Source organism: Convolutriloba macropyga, chromosome 3 (assembly GCF_964194025.1).
Source record: "Convolutriloba macropyga chromosome 3, txConMacr16.3, whole genome shotgun sequence".
NCBI lineage: Eukaryota > Metazoa > Xenacoelomorpha > Acoela > Convolutidae > Convolutriloba > Convolutriloba macropyga.
The window spans coordinates 65,500,553-65,521,860 of record NC_134470.1 but is presented as its reverse complement, the minus strand read 5'-3'; the positions used below and the strand labels follow the sequence as shown (position 1 = coordinate 65,521,860).

At 35.4% G+C, this 21,308-nt stretch overlaps 2 protein-coding genes across 2 annotated transcripts in view; both read left to right on the top strand.

Moving 5' to 3' along the window:
• The window catches only part of LOC142336366 (uncharacterized), an 82,860-nt gene extending 72,752 nt beyond the window's left edge, over positions 1 to 10,108 (top strand). Inside the window, exons 6-7 of the mRNA XM_075385145.1 lie at positions 8,597 to 9,042; positions 9,452 to 10,108. Coding sequence (XP_075241260.1) covers positions 8,597 to 9,042; positions 9,452 to 9,614 — 609 coding nt within the window. The 3' untranslated portion in view covers positions 9,615 to 10,108. The remainder of the gene's footprint in view (positions 1 to 8,596; positions 9,043 to 9,451) is intronic.
• LOC142336367 (proteasome subunit alpha type-3-like) overlaps positions 1 to 21,308 on the top strand; it is a 418,015-nt gene that overhangs the window by 246,452 nt on the left and 150,255 nt on the right. The gene's annotated exons all lie outside the window — the stretch shown is intronic.

Below are 21,308 nucleotides of genomic sequence, written 5' to 3'. Positions count from 1 at the left end.
TGTTAAAGGACTGGGGGTCAATCTGTCTTTCTTATTTCTTTACTTGTTTCAATTCATGGATGACCACAATCGTCTATCCCGGCTATTTTCCGATACTCTGCTTGCTATGTTCTTTGTTGTTTGTGCATTGATGCTTTCTGCAAGGATATTAATTATTTGAAACACAGGTTCCTTTGGGGGATGCGACTTGGATTCGTTTCCAGAATTCTTCCCGCCATTTTTTTTTAATTCGCTTTACATTCTGATCGCGTTTTTTGTTTTGCAAGTCACGATTTTCACAAATTCTGACTTACTTCACTCACTGTTTCAACTGAATGGATTTTAACTTCTTTCACATATTGAATTACGCAATGTTGTGAATACGGTCGAAGTCAAATGAGCAAAATCAAAAGAAACGAGATGAACATATAAGGCGAGGTCTTTAAGTCATAATGCATTAGGTTATCATAATGCATAAAGTTGATTGAAGTGATTGCTAGCTAGCATTAGTGTTAAGCTTCTTTTTAGAAGCCAAATTAAGTGTAATCTTAGAGTCTAACCGAAAGTGCGGAATTTACACAGCAAATAAGAACACTTTGAGACTTAGAAAAGTTCTGTCAATTTCTATCTCCTCATTTTTTTTCTATTTCAATACAAATGGGCTTTGAGCGGGTGAACGGCGGCTATTTTCCGGCTATGTTTTGCCAAGGGAGTCATTTTGAGGCTATCGAAAACACATTCAGAAGCAATTCATGAAAAATAAACGCAATTGTTCACGAGAAAGTTACTACCTTCTTTCTAATAGAATCCAGTACACATTATTTATTTGATGAAAATTACAAAATTGCCTTTTGTTTGTGCCATAGCTACCGATGAGATGTAGTAAGCAGCTCTATAAATAGTTTGAAAACAGATCTCGGCAAATTCAAAGAGAATATAGCTGTATGTAGTAGTCTTTCAAGTGATTAGAGTGCTGAATATGCTGGAAAGGCAGAAATTCAAGGTGAAGAGACTATTTTTATCGAGTTTTTGAGAACAAAATGTGCACTTTTCTCGTTGTTGTCATTTTTTGAGTTTTGTTTCATTAGTCTTAAATTGACGTTTGTCAAATTTGATATAGGTGTTTTGGGGGGATACGACCGTTTTGGGAGCTGTATGTCTTGATAATGCACATTTAAACTTTTTTGTACAATTTCTAGTTTATTTAAGTTTTCTGTGCTTTTTGAGTTTGTGCAATTCAATTTTTTGGGACTTGAAGAACAGTTGCTGAATGGTTTATAGTGAGAAAGAACGTCAACAATAATTTCATAACGATTTCTTGGGATTTGGGAATAAAATTTAAAGTATCTTTCAAGTTTTTGAAAATTTTGTTTTTTTTTTTCGATTGAGAGGCTTTCGATCGTCAGGGGCCTGTTATACTCCCCTAGGGTTTGATAGTTGGTTACAGCATAGTCCCTTGTGGCAATGGATTGATTTTCAAGATATTAATTTCACAAATTTTTGCAACTTTTTTTTAAATTAGCAGTATTCAAGTTTTTGAAAATAAGTTTTAAGGTTTTAAATTGCTCTCAAATGGAATTTGTAGCCTTTTTATTAGTGTGGCTTTTTATTGCGATTTTTTGCTTGATTGATTCTTTGTCTGACCTATTTGACTTTTTGTCCTCAAAAACGTTAAAAACAGGTAGCGCTCGGAGGGCATTAGGTTCCCTTAGAGCCCTAAGCCTTACTATACTCTAAGAGTGCGATTTATCAAAACTGTTTTGAGGAGACTATTTCATGGTGTGAAGGGTTTCATGGTGGAATGGTGGAGACTATTTCATGGTTCTTAAAAGTTTGATCCCTCTCATTCAAATCCCCCCCCCCGCCATCACCACCACCGCCCTTATCGCCCCCTCCCCTCCGCCATTACCCCCAATAGGGCCCATCAACACCCCATGGTCCACCCTCCCCACATCTCAATCTGAACCCCTCTCTCCATTTAGCCTTAGCCAAAATTGTTTCGGCGTAAATTGTTTTTTTTTTGTTTTTTTTAGAACAATAGCGTCAAGAACTTTAGAAACTTTTCTCTAGTTTTTACAAATATTCCAATTTTTTGTAGTTCTTGCGTTTGTTTCTGTGCAGCTTGATTTCTGCTGGCATGATAGCTCTTCTGATGTTGATTGCGACTAGAAAGTTTTGGAAGGTTTTAAATATGCGTAATTAGACAAATTCGCGATGCTTTCCTCGAGTTTTCTGTATTTTGTGTCAATTTCAATTTGTGTGTGCTGAAGTTGTCAGTAAAACCGATCATGAGATCGGTGCTGTTTTTATTGCGGGAATTTGAGCACTACCTTTTTGGTTTTGAAGAAAGGGATCCCAAGGAACTTTGGCGAATCTTTCGTTTTTTTCTCAAATATCTATTTGTTGTTTTTTTCTATTTGTTATTTTGCTTTCTCTGAGTATATCAAGCAAGTATTTTCATATTTGCCGAGTTTTCTGCTTTCTTTTTCTGTTTTTAACGATGGCGGCGGTATTCAACATGCGGATCCCAAAATTATATATACATTGATTTTTTTGGTCAACTTTCGCAACGTCTTTGTCTGTTCAGCTGACATTGTTCAGTTCTTTGGTTCGTAATTCAGGACTTGTCATGCTATGTTTTTGCAGTTCAGTTTTTGAATTGTATTGGTACACTGTCTTAGGAACTATTCACACTTTCTCGACCTTTTCTTGTCATTGGGAAGTCATTTTTATTGTATGCATGCTTGAGTAGTAGAAGGAGCGAAAAGCGCGTAGGTTTATGAAGTGACCTTTTATCAAGCTGCTTTTCATAGTGAGTTGAGAAAAGGGCGTAAAATGATTTTCGCTTTTGAGAGCATATTTTTCACGTTTGGCAATTTGACTTCTGCTTTCGCTGTTTTTCTGTTCATTTTCTGCACCAATACTTTAAAAAGCATTAAGTGTGTTCTAATAATGAATATTTGCGTTCGTTTAAAGCTTTGAAAGGGAAACTAATAATTTCGAAGTCTTTGACGCTTTTCGTCTTCATGAAATAAAAGTCATGTTTTGTATTTTTTCTGTTTCGTAGTTTTATTTTGTTTCATTTTTTAGTCTCATCAGAGATAGGTCCCAATCGTATAATTTTCAGTTAATTTGATTATTTGAATTGATAATAACGATTCTAACAACTTTGACACTTTGGTTTTGGAATAAAAACATTAGGTTTTTTTCATTTTGCCATCATTGCTAATTTTGTTCTCTTACTTAGTCTCATTATGGACTGCTATCAGTGGCTCTCTTACGCGTCCGTTTTTGATCCATCTAAATTTTTTTTGTTTATTTTAATTGGTTTTATTTCTTTGACAGAACTAACCACTTTTGCCCCTTGTAGTTTTCATTTATTGTTGTGTCATTTAGGCTTCTTCCTGTTCGGCTACTGATTTAATCGGCTTTGACACCATTTGTTTTTGACAATTTTTGAACTTTTGATTGTCTATATTTGTAGCTAATTTTGTTTTGTGGTCACCAATCGTTTTCCCTAAACTTGAAAGAGTTTAAGTTTAAGGTTTTGTTTCATTGATTTTGATGCCACTACTTCTCAGACAGTAAAATTTGATTAAAATATCATTTGTGTGTCCTTTTACTTTTTTATCTGCGGTTTTCTACAGTTGGTGTTTGGTGCCTAAATTTCCTATGTATTTTTTTTGAAGTTGATGCTGTTGGACCAAATAACTTGTTGAGCGCTTTGTAAAATGAGAAGTGATTTAAATTTCATTTTTGTGTCTTCTCTTCATTTTCTTAGACGTCTTGATATACGATTTGTTTACTATCAGGTGTTCTTTCTTGGAGGCTAATGTCTTTGTCTTCAGTTGCTTCATTTCCTTAAATTCTAATTGAGGACTGGTCCTGGTATGTTTTTAATTTGCTTTAGCGTTCATTCACGCTTTTCGTTTTACATAAGTCACGACTTTCTCGTTTGACTCGCTCACTGTTTCAACTGAATCGATTTTAAATTCTTTCACTCTCATACGCAATGTTCTGAATACGGTCATTGTCAAAACAAGCGTGATAAAACGATAAGGCCCGGTCATTATGTCAGTGCAATAGGTTATCAAAGTTCTTTAGATTGATGGCTAGCTGACATTAGTATTAAGTTTAACAGCCTTCAGTTTAGAAGCTGATTTAAGTATAATTTTAGAATCTAACTAAACCTGCTCACCAAAATAAAAATTTTTGACACTTAGAAACAAATTCTGTCAATTGTTGTCTCTTCTTTTCTCTTTTTCTGTTGGAATCACGATTTGCGTCAACGACGGGTATTTGCCGGCTAAGTATTTGTATTCTTTCAGTCGCTCTAGGCGAGGCGGGTCTGAGACGGCATGGCGAAAAAAGTTTTTTTCACCTTCTATTTTTTGCTCTTGTTAGATTAGGTTATTTGATGGCTTTTGTGCTGATTTCTTTCTTCGCTAAGTTTCCGTCTGTGGTTTGATTTGAAGTCAATTGTAATGTCTCTGGAGACATTCAAACTAGCTCACAATTCACCTTTTGCTCTTTGCTCAGCAAACTTAACAACCAAACTTAGAAGTCAGTGAAAAAGTTAAAATGCCTTACATGTATTGGCTATTCGTCTATTTCTTTCGACGTACCTCGTGCCTTTCTCTTTTCATCCAAATTTGTATTAAATTACGGCTTACTAGATTAGCAGGGAGCTTTATTGCTAAGGTCCTGGTTGAGGAGTTGATAATAGAGAACATTAAATTGAGTTCACTGATTGTTTTCAGCCTGCGGAACCATCGATTTCCGCTTTGTATGTTGCTACTCATGTGAAATAAATGCAAATTTAATGGCTTTGTTTTTGCACCCACTGCTTTCTCGTCATCAGTTACATGCTTGCGACACAACACGTTGTGAAGTGATATGATGTGTGGAAACGTAGTGTCCAACGATATGTTGAAATACTAGAAACATGACCATTACCTTTCGCTAGTAAAATTTTCGCTTAAGCTGGCATCCATGAATACGGGCCATTGACTGAAAAATTGTTTTAAAACCTGTTGAAAAGTGCTGGTGATCGTTACAATTCAATTATATAGTGTTCCAAGTGTTCGAATTTTGGAGATGGAGTTTGTTGTTTTGGTTAGTTGCAATTTGCTAACGAAATACCTTTTGTCGATGCGCAGAATGTGTACGTTCCTATCTGGCGACGTTTTAATGTTTCTAGAGTTTAGGCAGAATGGTTATCTTGTACGAATATGCAAGTTTTTGACAGAAGTTTTACACGTTAGCCATTCGAGGTCAGGATATCAGAATCTTGCGGTGGAGTTTTTGATGAGCGTGTTCTCTGAACATATTTGCAGAAGTGTTGTTTGTGTAAATAAGACGTAATTGATTATTTATGAGATTTGTACATGAATTTTTCTGAAGGGATTTTGTTAATTGGTCTCTTTGATTCCAAGTGTCGCTGACATCATGTCCATTAAGATAAACTTGAGGTCACGAATTATGTCAACAGTTTCTTAATTATATAAAGGAAACGGCCACTTTTTGATCTACCGCTCTATGCTTCCTTTATTGTTTTCTTAATCCCTTCAATGGTACCTCAATGGATTTTCTTAACCCCTCCCCCCAGAAGTCACCCCGTTCTCTTAGTTGTACCTGGCACTGTGTGTATATTTAGACATTGAATGGCATTTTGTGGCAATTTAAGTTTATTTTTGCAGTATACTGATATGGGGAGAGTGCTTTAGATCAACTGTGTTCTACTCGCTTTGTTTGTGTCTTTGTTCCGGGAGGATTTGTAATTGAATAAACATTTATCAAACGAACTAGAGACTTGGCCTTTCCTTGTTAGCAGAGGAACCGCCTTAGACTTAATTTTGGGATTTGTGGTGACTTCTCTTGGGATAAAGAAACATTATGAAGGCAGTAAATATGTTTGGTGATAAATGTGTGCATTTAATGTATTTTAGTTCAGCTGAGCTGATAGAGCTTGACTTGATTAGTCTATTCTTTGCTCCTCTAATACAACATTGTAAACAAACTGAGTAAACAACTGATAAACAAAATGGGATTGAATGTAGAATGTTAAGGAAGGGAGGCTGTGCTCAAAGAGGGGGAGGTTCTTTTGGGCATTTAGTAATTGTTTTTCTGAGCATTCTATGAGCATTAGGATAGCGGTGGTTTACTCCCACCCATCCTCGCCTTTTGCATGATCGATAAGCTGTTGGTCATTTATGATCATCCGCTTGCCCGCCCGCCCGCCTCTTTATACAACTTAGGGCTGGCTGATGAGATCAAGTGAATAAGTTATCGTCTTTCAGAGATAAAATTAGATTTCCTGATTTCTTTAAGCGGACGAAAAGCTGAAATGAAAATTGTGTGTCTTTGAGATCAAGCTAATGTTATGTAAAACCTGAGACTGAGGTTATCGATGTACGCGTTTAATCATGTTACAGAATATTATAGGGAACTCGCTAATATTCGCTTAGCACTTTTGTGAAACCACATTCAGGTTTTTTCTGGGACATGGCTGCAAACATTTAAGCTTATTATTAAATATAAGAGTATTGGTAATATGCGTTCGAACATTGGTTATCGACGGGTCTGATTCAAACTTCAAATTAAGCATCCTCGAGCCTTGGAGAGGAGGCAGATGAATGTATAATAGGTATGTAAATAAAAGTATACCATTTCTGCCAAAATCTTTGTCAGAAAATTTCGTTAAAAAAGAACCTGCAGTGTTGACAGCAAGGTTGAAATTCTTTTAAAAATTGACGTGCAAGCTTCAATATGGGTCTGAATAACACCTGTAACATATCTCGCGTACAGGGCTTATTATGATTTTACTTTTCAATCTCTAATCATTAAGATGTATAAAAATAGATCAAAGCCAACTTAAAGTCTGTAGATAATATAAACTAAAGTCAACTTAGATTATAGATCAACTTAAAGTCTGTTAAACCTAATCTTTGTTTTTCGATCTAAAAATTTCATATCGCATCAAGTAATAAGGAAATGAAGCAATAAGAAATGTTCCTAATGCAAAAATGTCATGGGAAAATGAAGCGTTTTGGTTCAGTCTGCAGGCTAAGCTGTCTTAATTTAGTCTGTATAATTTATCATTCATAGTTAATATGATACTTAGAGCTATACAAAATTAAGAAACTTTGGGAAATGTTTTGAAATACCGCAATTGCCTAAAACGTGTTACCAAATGTAGAAATTAATGACAAAACGAATTACGCCAAATTAATACCCCTAATGGCGTTTATGCGACGAAAGTTCTTTTGAACTAGCGCTTTCCTTCTCGATTATATGAGACATTTCTTTATTCATTTATAGCTTCTGTGTTCAAATTAAGTTCTTAAATGAATTATGCTGATTAAATCAAAATGTTTGTCACTCAGACGAAACATCTGGTCAAGTGCGTCTGAATTTGAAACTGAAAAAAGATGTTATGCAATTGCATTGAAAGTGTGTTTGACTGTCATGTTTTTCTTTTCACAAAACGTTGCTATTTAATGCCCAAATCGGTCCCTTAGATGAGCTGTATCAGATTCACGACTCTGTTGTTTGCGAAGACATGAAGTTTCCAATGTAAATGTGGCCAGTTGAATTTTAAAGTTTGTCAGACCTAAAAATTTGTAGAATGAGTTGGAGTTTATTAGATCTTAGATGGAGAAATGTTTTTAACCCAAACTTTCATTTGAGGTTATGGAAGCAATTATTGAAGGTCTATTGAACTTTATAAGAGCACAAAATTTTAAATGCAAAAAAGGTTTTGAGCCTTTAACTTTTTAACTTTTATATCGTGTCTGTAAGAATTCTTAATTTTTGCCCAAATTACGCAAGGTTAAAACTCTTCAGGAACAATAAGAAAACAAGCCGCTCTTTTAACATTTGCTTCTTTAGCATTTTGATATGCTATGATTTTTTATCGTAACTTGACCCACTGATGCTTATTTTGTCAACTCCAATACTAGTTTAAGAAATACCATTTGGAAACAAAAACAATTAATTTGCAAACTATCTTTAATCTGGCTTCCAGGATTATGGTTGCTTTTGACTTTCTGATTTACTTAATGCTTTTTCGTTTAAATTGTTTTATAGTTTTCCATTTGGCGAATTTAATCAGCTTTTTTGGGAATCTAATTTCTGTCTTGATAATCCATCAGTTTGATTTCAAGGATAGCAGAGTTTGCTTAAAGTAGTTTTAGGTGCTAAAATTTGTAAATTTGTGCAATCGTTTAACGGATTCCGCCGTTTTTTTGGGGCTTGTTTTTCGCAACGGTGTATTCACTGTCTTGGATTCTCGTCAATGTTCAGGCTATTTACCCCCTCTCATTGAGTGATCCAGGTTAATAATCCATTTATTATGAACAAATGTTGGAAAAAAATTAACCCGAAACCATTTCATGTACGGAGATGCTGAATTTTTTAATATTAGAAAATATACACAAAAAAACTATTGTCAAATACATTTTTAGTTTATACATCTTGAAAAACCAGTTTAATGTTTGTAAATGTTGATGAATTATTTTGCATTTGACTGGTTCAATTTTAGTCCGAGTGCATATAATCGATCCGATTTTTTATATTGCAACCGCACTTTTTTGTTGACTTATTTTGATTTGTTTAGAGCCAAAATCGAGTCAGCTTCTCCGCGGATTACGAAATGCTAGCTACTAAAGAATTGGTAAATGAGACCACAAACAGCTCCAAAGAATCGGAGCTTGCTAATGGAACCAACGACGATGACAAATGTCAAGTGGCAGTATCTACAGATGACCATCGATCATCTAGTAAACAAATTGGAAATGGTCGGGCTAATGGAATACCTGGAGCATGCAACAGCATTAGTGGTCAATGTACAAATATAGTTCAGACAGATGAAAAAGATTCCATGCCTGCACAATGTGACGTTGCCGGATCTGGTTATGGTGTTAGTGGGGGTAATGGTACTATTAACAATCCCCAAATGAGCAGTCGTATCTCTAGACGCACAACAAATGTAACGATCTCTCTATTTGTCATCTCAGCCCTGTTTATCACCCTGGTGTTACCCTACAAAATCATTCATTTGAGGTTTGTTGAAGGTTTCAGGATTTTGAAAAAGTGCTTTGGGAATCTCAATGTACTGAACGAATAGAAGCCACTGAACGAATAATCCATGATTTAATAGCTAACAAAGTTATTGTGAGTTTTTTAAACCTGTTTCAAAGAGCTACGTCATGACGAAAATGCGGTCTATGAGTCAGATCATTTTACGCCTTGAGTTGGACTGATGCGGCTCAAATTTGCCTGCTTTGATATTCCTATAAATTTTATAGCTGTTTTTAGGGTACATCTTTGCTCCTCACGGCTGATATCTTTGATGTACACGTCCAAAATTAAGATCCATTAAGTGCCTGCGGTTGCCAGTTTAAATTTCCCAGCTTTAATCGTCCCATTTTTTGGAAGAGTGTTTTATCGGACATTGGACGTTTTGCTTCAGGTACTTGATGGGAAAAGAGCCAAACAGACTGGCATTCGACTGTGCAATAATGCTGTTCGAGTGCAACTTCATCGTGAACTATTTCGTCTATCTCTACTTTAATTCCTTCTTCAGAGCTCAGCTGAAGAACTTCTGGAAAATGCGCTGCTCTTCCTACCAGTGAACCAGAACAAACACCGACTATCAAATAGAGTTCGCTTTTCGCTTTCAAGTTTGGTCAGACAATCCGTATGCAAATGAAGCACCATTTGTTGATTGTCAACGTAACACGTGCACCGTTTTCTCTGATGTTACTCTGTGTTGTTATTTTTGGAGATAAACGTTCCTTTGAAGATAAATATTGGATTATTTTAGGACTGACGATTTAAATATGAAATGGATTATGATGCAGGTCTCTTAATGTAAATGTATGTATAGACAGAAAAACTTTATAGATGCTAAATGTGTAACAATTTATTCTTTCCGTTTTTGACCATGTGTTTGCCGTGGTGCGTCAATGGCCCAATTTTCAAAATGAAATAAAAATAAATTTTTAATTGTTGCTATAAATTGCTAATTATTCGGTGTGCCATGTGTAGATGTGTCGTGAAAAAAGTGTATGAGGCTTTACTGTGAATTTGAATCTTTTAGAGGAGTAAATTGTAGTTTATTGAAAAATTGCTTTTGCGATAGACGGATTCACACATGAGAAGAGGCGAATTTTGTTGTCTGTGACTGGTATTATATGTTGTCATAGTACGTGCAAGCAGAAACGTCAACATGTGAATGTCTTGTTTTGTTTGACAAGACATTCACAGGAGTGACAATCTCTGCAAGTGTAGTCAAAATCGAATGCCATAATGCCGGGAATGTCATTAAAATTTGATTTTTCGTTTTAATAGCCGCACAGCGATAGCTGGGGCTATTATTGGCCTTATCTTGTTTATTTACGACTCGAAGAGAAGTATCGGTTTTCTTAACCGGAAGTACTATTCGTTCAGACGGTACTATTCGTTTTGATCTAAAAGCGAAAGTGAGTAAAATTGCCCTATGAATTATTTTTTCTGAGCAAGAGAAGTTTTTAGAGCATCCGCTGCGTTCAGTGAATGACTTCTTGACTTTGAAAAGTGTTTTTAAGAGAATGGCACATACAGATAAAGGTTTTCAACCGGTTTTTTTTTCGTCTAATTGGCCCAGTTTTTTGGCTTGTATTTTTTGTCGTGGAAATAATATTGACGTCATATTGAAATGCAGCCCGTGAAAATTGATACAACATTGCTTTGCAGAGCCTAATAATGCGTTTCAAGTTCAAAATTAGCACATATTTCTTGATTTTTTAAAATAATTTTTGGCTTTGTTCCATTAATTACTCAATTTTTGGGGCTTTCAGTGGTAATTTTTTAAATAAAAAATCAGCTCATATGGCAACTTCCCATTTATAATTCATAAACTGAATGCTGCGTTTTACCGCGACGTAATCTTGTTTTATAAATGCACATGCTAATCTGATTTTGCTTGTTCTTTTCATTTTTTCTCAGCCTTTTTTGTGTCTTGGTTTATTTTACCAGAAACTAGCAAAATCAGGGATTTTTATTTCGTTTTCTTAGTGATGCAATTATTTTTTGGCGTGATGTTTTTGAAATACAGTTAAAATTTTTTCATATGCAGTTTTAAAATTTTTATGTGGAAGAGGATGGCTCGTTTTATTCTAAATCCAGAATGCGAAATTTTGAAATGTACTTGTTTTCCTCATTTTTCTTTTTAATTTTGATTTTTAAATTTCAAGAATCAAGATAAGAAATAGTCTTTTTGTGTCTATATTCTGAACTTTCTAGCATCTGTCATTCTAGTATTCCTTTAGCACCTATATTTTTTAAATTGCTCTCAAACGAAATTTGTAGCAATTATTTTAGTCCTGTCGGTCTTTTTTATGCGACTTTTCGCTTGACCGATTTTTCGTCTGACGCTTTTCGACCTCAAAAATGGGATACACAGGTAGCGCCGCCCAGCGGGCATTAAGTGCTCATGGAGCCGTTCAGCTCTGTTTCAGCTCAAACTGTTTTGGAGACTTATACTTATGGTGTGAAGGGCGGTTCTTAGAGGTTGAAGACACCCCCACTGTTGACCCCCCACTATTGGCCCCTACCCCCCACCCACCGCGCTATTGCCCACCCCATGCCACTGTTGCCCACCCCTCCCCATTAGCCCTCCGGTGACCCCCCCCCCCCCCCCCCCCCCCCGTGGCTACGTTCGAACAACCGATCGCTAAAAACACGCAATTTTATACTAGTTTTCAATTTTTTTCAAGCTTTTTGAAAAATTTTGTCATTTTTTAGTTCTTTAAGCCCTTAGTTTAATAATAGGCTACTGCATAGTTTCTAGTGGTTTCAACATTTTAACATCACGAGTTTTAGCATTTTTTGACAAAACGTGCAATTTTTTTCAATTTTATTTTGAGGTTTTTATCATTCACGTCTTTCCAGACGTAGGGGCCAGAAGACGTCCTTAAGGGTTTGATAATAAGTTACTGAAAAAGTTTTGTTTTCCATGGAATAGCTTTCATTTTTTTAAAATGACAAATTTTAGCGTTTTTTTATAACTTGCAATTTTTTTTAGTTTTTTTTTTGAAAATTTTTGTAGAATTTTAGGTTTCTTCAGCCTCAAGAGCCCGGGATCCTACTCCAGGGTTTGATAATAAGTTATCGGAAAAAAATTTTGGCCATGGATTAGTTTTCAACTTTTATTATCACAAATTTTAGCAGTTTTTTATGCAACTTGAATTTTTTTCAAGATTTTTGAAATTTTTGTAAGTCTTTAGGTTTCTCCAGCCTCAAGAGCCACATAACCTCCTCTAGGGTTTGATTATAAAATAATGCATAGCTTCTAGATGTAATGGAATGTTTTTCAAGACTTTAATATCAGCAATTTTAAACATTTGCAATTTGAATTTTTAAAAATCTTTTTTGAGTTTTTTATCGTTTTTTCTGGCACCGGGATCCTAGGGACCTCCTCCAAAGTTTGATATCAAGCTGTTGCATAGTTTGTAGAGCTAATAGAATGATCATCAATATATTAATGACTCCAGGTTTATCAATTTTTGATAATGTTTTTTTTAGTTCTTTGAAAAGTATGTTCCAATTTTCTTGAGCTTTGAGCCACTGAAACTGTTTAAAGCTTGAAATAGGGATACTGGATAGTCTGTTGAGACAATGAAATGGTTTTCAAGATTTTAATATCTTGAATTATAGAATGATTTTGTTATAATTTGCGATTGTTTTCAAAGTTTTTGAGTATTTTGTCCTTTTTTGAGAATAACGAGCATTACTGACCAACGAAGCTTTTCAAGTCTTTCAGATGGGTCACTTGACATAAATCCAGAGACAAAATTTATTTTATAACATTTTTCTTGCGAAATCTGTAAGCTTTTATTTTAATTTCTGCAATATTCTGCAAATTTTTAAAATATCAGTTTTTTATTTTATTTGTTTAAAATCAAGGCTAGAAAACTAAAAGTTGCCGAGTTGAATCAAGCTAAAGCTAGCCTCACTAAGCACTGGCTAGCTACGGACGAAGCCAACCGCTCGCTGGTTGTTCGAGAGCAATTCGCCCGACGTTCGTGGGTTTTTTTTTGTTTTGCTTTTTTTCAGTTGTTGAAATTTAGCGATTTTCTTTCGCTTGGGATTTTGTTTTGCAATTGATCTAATTTATTGGAATGCAGCAGTGAGTTTTTCCCGGAAATCCTTTTTCAAACTTTTTACTAATAACCACTTTTTGCACTTTTTTGGAGGCTGCGGTATTGTTTTTAGCCTTTTTCTTTTGAATATTTTTCTTTTGCTTTTGTTTTTCGCCGATGAATTTAATTTTGCATTGGTTTGAATTCATTTTGTCTATCATATCTCAAACAAAGAAGGAAAATATCTTGTTTTGGTCTTAGCTGCAGTGATTTGAAAATTAAATTTAGTGGTTTTTTGAGTCTGAGTTCTTAGTATTCTTTTTCTTTCGAAAAATTTATTTGGTTAAGTTTCTAAGATGTTTAACTGCCTTGTTTTCAAAAAGTTTTTGTGTATTACAGTTGATTGCAGAGTTCTATTTTTTTCATGACCAGCATCATGAGTTATTAAATGCCAATTTGTAGCGCTGCCGGTTTTTCGAGCTTGTCAGTATTTTGACCATCCTAAGAATTTTGGACATTTTTTACGTTACCAAATGCTTTAAACATAATGAATTTTTGCTGCGTTTCTTTCTCGTGGTGACTTTGCTATGAATTTCGGCATTTTTTAAGTCAAACCAGGTGAGGTGAAGAGTATATTGTTACAAAAAAATGTCAAGGTATCAGCTGCAATTACGGTTTTGCGAAGGTTTGGCGCTTCGAGTCGCTTCCGCAATTCTTCCCTCTGTTTTCTATTTCGTCAAGATTTTTTTTACAACCATATGACGTCACAACTAATTCAAATCTGTTTTTGTTCATTCGTTCATGCAATTTCAACTGAATTTCAATTGCCAAAGTAATTTTTCTTTTATCTTAACAGTGAGCAGACTTTCAGACGCATTTTGGCAATGTGTTTCTTCCAATTCATCCAGGCAAGGGTTTTTTGATTGACAATAGTTTTGTTTGTGTTGGTTGAGGAAAGACTGTAAAATAATTGGACTACAACGGGATAATCGTTGGTAACTCCCAAAAGGTTCTGTGCAGAGTGCCGAGGTTCAGTGTGCTCTTAGTATGAGATTCTTCGAATATCCGAGGAGGCAGGTATTCAATCCCCTCCTCACAGAGCAAGGGATGCTTGCCGAAAAGAGAGTGGTTTTTGTTCATACCGCTGTTTTTAAGAGAGCGAGAAATTGATGTGTGAAAAAATTTTCTCTAAACGAGCGAAATTTTTTTGTTCAGGTGCGGCTTTTAAAAGCAGTTTTTTTTGCAACTTTTGATGGTTATGAGGTTTGATTATGATATTGTTTTAGTCTTAGACCTATTTTGATAGGAATTTAAGATTTCAAGTAGTTTATTTGAGTTTAATGCTAATTTGGAGGCTTTTGATGAGTTTTGCTGATTTTTAGACGAAATTTAAATGATTTTTTGCCTGTTTTGATTGTTCTAATGCTTTAAGTGGGATTTGAATAGAAGCTTTTTACTCAAAGAATATTCAGATGCCAATTGTATAAAGTTTTCTAGGTTTAAAACATTTTTTCTCAGAAAAATTGACAGAAAATTGATAAATTGACAAAAATTGACAAATTTCTCAGAAAAATTGACATTTTTCTTATTTTTATTGCAGTTTTTCTTTCTTTTAATCTTAGACAAGTTTCTTAGCCTATTTTGACTTGCAAGCATTTCATTGCACTAATTGCAAAGGAACTTTATTCGGCTTTATTTTTCCTTGTACTATAAAAAAACTCAAGTTGTACTATAAACTTGTACTATAAAAAAAACGAAATAACTTAAGTTTTTCTAGTTTTTTTTGTTCAATTTGTTTTTGCATGTCGTTTCTATTCTTCAAATTTTTTATGGCGTTTGTGGAGGTTCAGGGTTCACAATAGTCGTGGTAGTTGTTTAGTCATAAGTATGGGCAATTTCTTCTCCTTCGAGTCGTTTCCGGAATTCTTCCGGCTATGTTTTTTTTAAGATCTGTTCACACATTTTGATGATTTTTGAAGTTAAATTGGAATAGTGATTTTGGTCACGCCTAAACAGAAAGTTGAGCGAAAAAGCGAGTGGTTTTGAGGTGTGAAATTGCTCTAACTTTAAAGTAGAGTGAGAAAACGGTGTCCGAACAGAAATTCGCTTTCTCTACTGATTTTTTGTTCACCTGCAGCAATTTCATTTTGATTTTTACTGTTTTTTTTTGTTTTTCGGATCGGATTTTTTCTAAATGGCTTCCCCAATCCATTCATAGCTCATTCTATTCCTAGTGTTTTGTTTGAACCAAATTTCCATTTCTCGCTAGTGTTTTTTTGTCCACATGCGGCATTTTGACATTGATTTTCTGTTTTTTATCCGATTTTTTTAGAACCTGTTTGCCCAATTCACTAATATTCTGTTCTAAGTCTAATTTTTTTGCTTATTCAGGAAAATTCTTTGAATTGTACGTCAGGACTTGTCCTGCTTTGTTTTTTAGTTCGTCGAACAAAAAATTTTTTGCTTTACCTTAGTTCACAGCTCGTTCAGCAGTTCGTAATTTTTTTTGACGTTTCTAGGCTAGTGTCACTCTTCTCTCGTTCTTCTAAATTGTTTTTATACAACAGTTGCTCAGCAAAGCAATTCAAAATGGACAGAATCAGTATCAAAACACAAAATCAGAAGTAGAAACGGGATAGTTCCATTTTTAGTTGCCTGTTACTCGAACTTTGTTCTTAGTTACCATCTCGAATTCTTATTAGTATTGACACTAGCCCTTGTGACGTCTCACTCCGAAACTGGAGTGTGTTCAGCTCCAAAATGACATCAAATTCGTTTGCACTCTAAATTTTGTTGTCTACAATAATCAATTTTTTCATTAGTTTTTCTCTTCTTTCAATCCCAATCTTGGTTATGGAAATCAACGGTGGCTATTTTCCTGGAATCTGCCGTGTATGACTTTTAATAGCCGCCGTCAGCCTCTGTAATTCGCTTGGCCTTTTGATCACGTTCTTTGTTTTACATGACTATTAAGTTTTCCGATGCATTTGAGTGGCTTGCTACTGTTGCTTTGCAAAGTAGTAAATGCAATTGTGTGCCTCAATAAAGACAAGCGCTGGCCTTTGACTGATTCTTTGTTTCTTTGGAAACTTTTCCTCTGAGGTGTGTTCATTCCTTTTTTATCTGATTTCAATATCAATTAAATTGCGCGTTTTGAATAGATTTTAACATGCGCTGGGTTGTGATTGTTTTATTGTGAAACTATTTTGGTATACATGATTATTGAGTTTTCTGCTGCTGCTTTTGAGTGGTCTGCTACTATTGCTTTCAAGAGTCGTGTGCAATCTTGTTCCTGAGGACGTCGAGCGCTGTCATTTGACTAAATTTTTTTCGAGACTGTTCTGTAGCGAGAATTCAATTTCTGCTTGTTGATTTTGTTCCGTTATTTAATTGGTTGCAATTTTGATGAAATTTTGCTTTTTGAATAAAAGAAAACTTGCACTGGGCTCTGATTGACTTGTTTTTGATACTGTTTTGTATACATGACTTAAAATTTTCTGCAGCTGCTTTCGAGTGGCTTGCTACTCTTATTTCCAAAAACAGTTATTTGCATTTTTGTGCCTCAAGGAAGACGAGCGCGGGCCTTTGATTGAGCCTTGGTTTTTTGGAGACTTAAACATTGGGATTTTTTCTTTGCGGTCTCTTTGTTCCGTTTTCTAATTGATTTTGTGCTTTTTGAATTGATATTAACAAGCACTGGTTTCTGATTGGCCTATTTTGTGGAATTTGTATGTGGAGTTTTCCGCTGGTGCTTTCGAGTGGCTTGCTACTACTTGCAAAAATAGTTACGCAATTATGTTTCTCGTTTTCCTCAAGATTAGCGCTCGTTTTCCTCAAGGAAAACGAGCGCTAATCTTCCGCTGAGTCTTTTTTTGGAGACTTAAGCATTGAGATTTTGTGGTCTCTTTGTTCCATTTTCTAACTTAATTCGATTGTGGTGAAATTGTGCTTTTTGATTTGATAATAACTTGCACTTTTTTCTGATTATTCTAGTTTGTGGAATTGGTATAGATTTTTCCGCTGCTAATTTTGAGTGGCTTGCTACTTCTTTGAAAAAGAGTTATGGATTTTTGTGCCTCAAGGAAGACGAGTTGGGCCCTTTGACTGAGTATTTGTTTTTTGGAGACTTAAACAAAGTTTTCTCCTCTGTGATTTTTTTTCCGTTCCTTTTTTGGTTGCAATAGTGATATTGCGTGTTTTGAGTAGATTAGAACATGAACTGGTTTCTGATTTTTGAATTGTTTTAGAGTTTGCCGCTGCTGCTTTCGGGTGGCTTGCTACTACTTTCAAAAAGAGTTCTGCTATTATGCGGATATTGCGTGTTTTGAGTAGATTAGAACATGAACTGGTTTCTGATTTTTGAATTGTTTTAGAGTTTGCCGCTGCTGCTTTCGGGTGGCTTGCTACTACTTTCAGAAAGAGTTCTGCTATTATGCGCCTGTGGAAGACGAAAATTTTCCCCTGCAGTCTCTTTGTTCCGTTTTTACTTGTTTTTGATTGTGATGAAATTGTGCAGTTGGAATTGACGGTAACATACACTGGGCTCTGATTGACTTAGTTTGTGATACTTTTTTGTATACACGACTATTTTGTTTTCCGCTACTGCTTGGGAGTGGCTTGCTGCTCTTACTTTAAAAACAGTTTTGCAATTTTGTGCCTCAAGTAGGACGAGCGCGGACTTTTGACTGAATCTTTATTTTTTTTTTGAAGACTTAAATATTGGGATTTTTTGCGGTCTCTTTGTTCCGTTTTCTAATTGATTTCGATTGTGATGATTTTGTGCATTTTGAATTGATAATAAAGAGCTCTGGTTTCTGATTGGCTATTTTGTGGGATTTGTATGTGGAGTTTTCTGCTGGTGCTTTCGAGTGGCTTGCTACTACCTGCAAAAAGAGTTAAGCAATTACGTGCCTCAAGACGAGCGCTAGTCTTCCACTGAGTCTTTTTTTGGAGACTTAAGCATTGAGATTTTTCTTTTGTGGTCTCTTAGTTCCGTTTTCTAACTGAATTCGATTGTGGTGAAATTGTGCTTTTTGATTTGATAATAACTTGCACTTTTTTCTGATTATTCTCTTTTGTTGAATTGGTTTAGATTTTTCCGCTGCTGCTTTCGATTGGCTTGCTATTTCTTTCAAAAAAAGTTTTGCAATTATGTGCCTCAAGGAAGACGAGTTAAGCCTTTTGACTGAGTATTTGTTTTTTGGAGACTTACACATTGAGGTTTTTCCTTTGCGGACTCTTTGTTCCGTTTTATTTAATTTTCATTGTGATGAAAGTGTGCTTCATGAATTGATCATAACATTCACTGTCTATTTAGCGAGTCTATTTAGTTTTCCGCGGTTGCTCTCGAGTGGCTTGCTACTTCTGCTTTTAGCAGTTATATGCAATTTTGTGCCTCAAGGAAACGCTTGGCTTTGACCGTGTCTTCGTTTGTTTGAGACTTGAAAATTTAGATTTTCTTTACTTTGCTGTCTCTGTTCCGTGTTTTAATCGATTGCGATTGCGATGAAACTGTGCTTTCTGATTTGATAATTTTATGCTCTGGGCTGTGATTGACTTGTTTTGTGATACTCTTTTTGTATACATGACTTGAGTTTTCCGTGATTGCTTTCGAGTGGCTTGCTACTATTGATTTCAAAAATTATATGCAATTTTCTGCCTCGAAGAGGACGAGCGCCTGCCTGTTTTTTTGAGACCTAAGCATTGAGATTTTTCCTCTGTGGTCTCTTCCGTTTTTAATTTGATTTTGATTGTGATGAAGTTGTGCTTTTTGAATTGATGATAGCATGCACTGGGCTCTGATTGTCTTTTGTGATACTCTTTTTGTATACATGACTATGGAGTTTTCCGCGGTTGCTTTGGAGTGGCTTGCTATCATTGCTTTCAAAAAGTTATATGCAATTTTGTGCCTCAAGGAAGCGCTTTCCTCTGACTGAGTCTTTGTTTTTTGGAGACTCAAATATTTAGATTTTTTACTTTGCTGTCTCTGTTCCGTTTTTTAATCGACTATGGTTGTTATGAAATTGCGCCTTTGAATTGATAATAAAAAGCACTGGGCTCTGATTGCCTTGTTTTGTGACTAAATTTGAATGCATTACTTAAGTTTTCCGCTGCTGCTTTTAGTGGCTTGCTTTTATTGCTTTCAAAAAAAGTTATATGCAGTTTTGTGACTCCAGGAAGACGAGCGCTGGCTTTTGATTGAGTCATTGTTTTTTGGAAATTAAACAGTGAAATTGTCCCTTTGCAGTTTTTTCCCTTTTAAAATTGATATTGATTGTGATGAAATTGTGCTTTTTGATTGATGATAAAATACACTGGGCTCTGATTGACTTGTTTTTGTGATACTCTTATTGTATACATGACTTCTTTTATCCGCGGTTGCTTTCGAGTGGCTTGCTACTACTTGCAAAAAGAGTTATGCAATTATGTGCCTCAAGGAAGACGAGTTCAGCCCTTTGACTGAGTGTTTGTTTTTTGGAGACTTAAACATTGAGGTTTTTCCTTTGCGAACTCTTTGTTCCGTTTTAATTTAATTTTCATTGTGATGAAAGTGTGCTTCATGAATTGATCATAACATTCATTGGGCTCTGATTGACTTGTTTTGTGATACTCTTTTTGTAAACGAGTCTATTTAGTTTTCCGCGGTTGCTCTCGAGTGGCTTGCTACTTCTGCTTTCAAAAAGTTATACGCAATTTTGTGCCTCAAGGAAACGCTTGGCTTTGACCGTGTCTTCGTTTTTTTGAGACTTAAAAATTTAGATTTTCTTTACTTTGCTGTCTCTGTTCCGTGTTTTAATCGATTGCGATTGCGATGAAACTGTGCTTTTTGAATTGATGATATTATGCACTGGGCTGTGACTGACTTGTTTTGTGATACTGTTTTTGTATACATGACTTGAGTTTTCCGTGATAGCTTTCGAGTGGCTTGCTACTATTGATTGCAAAAAGTTATATGCAATTTTCTGCCTCAAAGAGGACGAGCGCCTGTCTTTGTTTTTTTGAGACCTAAGCATTGAGATTTTTCCTTTGCGTTCTCTTCCGTTTTTAATTTCATTTTGATTGTGATGAAATTGTGCTTTTTGAATTGATGATAGCATGCACTGGGCTCTGATTGACTTTTGTGATACTCTTTTTGTATACAGGACTATGGAGTTTTCCGCGGTTGCTTTGGAGTGGCTTGCTATCATTGCTTTCAAAAAGTTGTATGCAATTTTGTGCCTCAATGAAGAGCTTTGCTCTGACTGAGTCATTGTTTTTTGGAGACTCAAATATTTAGATTTTTTACTTTGCTGTCTCTGTTCCGTTTTTTAATCAGCTGTGGTTGTTATGAAATTGCGCCTTTGAATTGATAATAAAAAGCACTGGGCTCTGATTGCCTTGTTTTGTGACTAAATTTGAATGCATTTCTTAAGTCTTCCGCTGCTGCTTTCGAGTGGCTGGCTTTTATTGCTTTCAAAAAGAGTTTCGTGCAATTTTGTGCATTAAGGAGGACGAGCGCTGGCCTTTGAATGAGTCATTGTTGTTTTGTAGACTTAAACAATGAATTTTTTCCTTTGAGGTTTCTTCCTTTTTAAAATCGATTTTGATTGTGATGAAATTGTGCTTTTTGATTGATGATAACATGCACTGGGCTCTGATTGCCTGGTTTTGTGATACTCTTTGTGTATACAAGACTATTGAGTCTTCCGCGTTTGCTCTCGACTGGCTTGCTACTTCTGCTTTCAAAAAGTTATATGCAATTTTGTGCCTCAAGGAAACGCTTGGCTTTGACTGTCTTCGATTTTTTGGAGATTTAAAAATTTAGATTTTCTTTACTTTGCTGTCTCTGTTTCCTGTTTTAATCGACTGCGATTGTGATGAAACTGTGCTTTTTGAAATGATGATAACATGCACTGGGCTCTGATTGCCTTGTTTTGTGATACTCTTTGTGTATACAAGACTCTTGAGTCTTCCGCGGTTGCTCTCAACTGGCTTGCTACTACTGCTTTCGAAAAGTTATATGCAATTTTGTGCCTCAATGAAACGCTTAGCTTTGACTTAGTCTTTGATTTTTTGGAGATTTAAAAATTTAGATTTTCTTTACTTTGCTGTCTCTGTTTCCTGTTTTAATCGATTGCGATTGTGTTGAAACTGTGCTTTTTGAATTGATGATAACATGCACTGGGCGCTGATTGACTTATTTTGTGATACTCTTTTTGTATACAA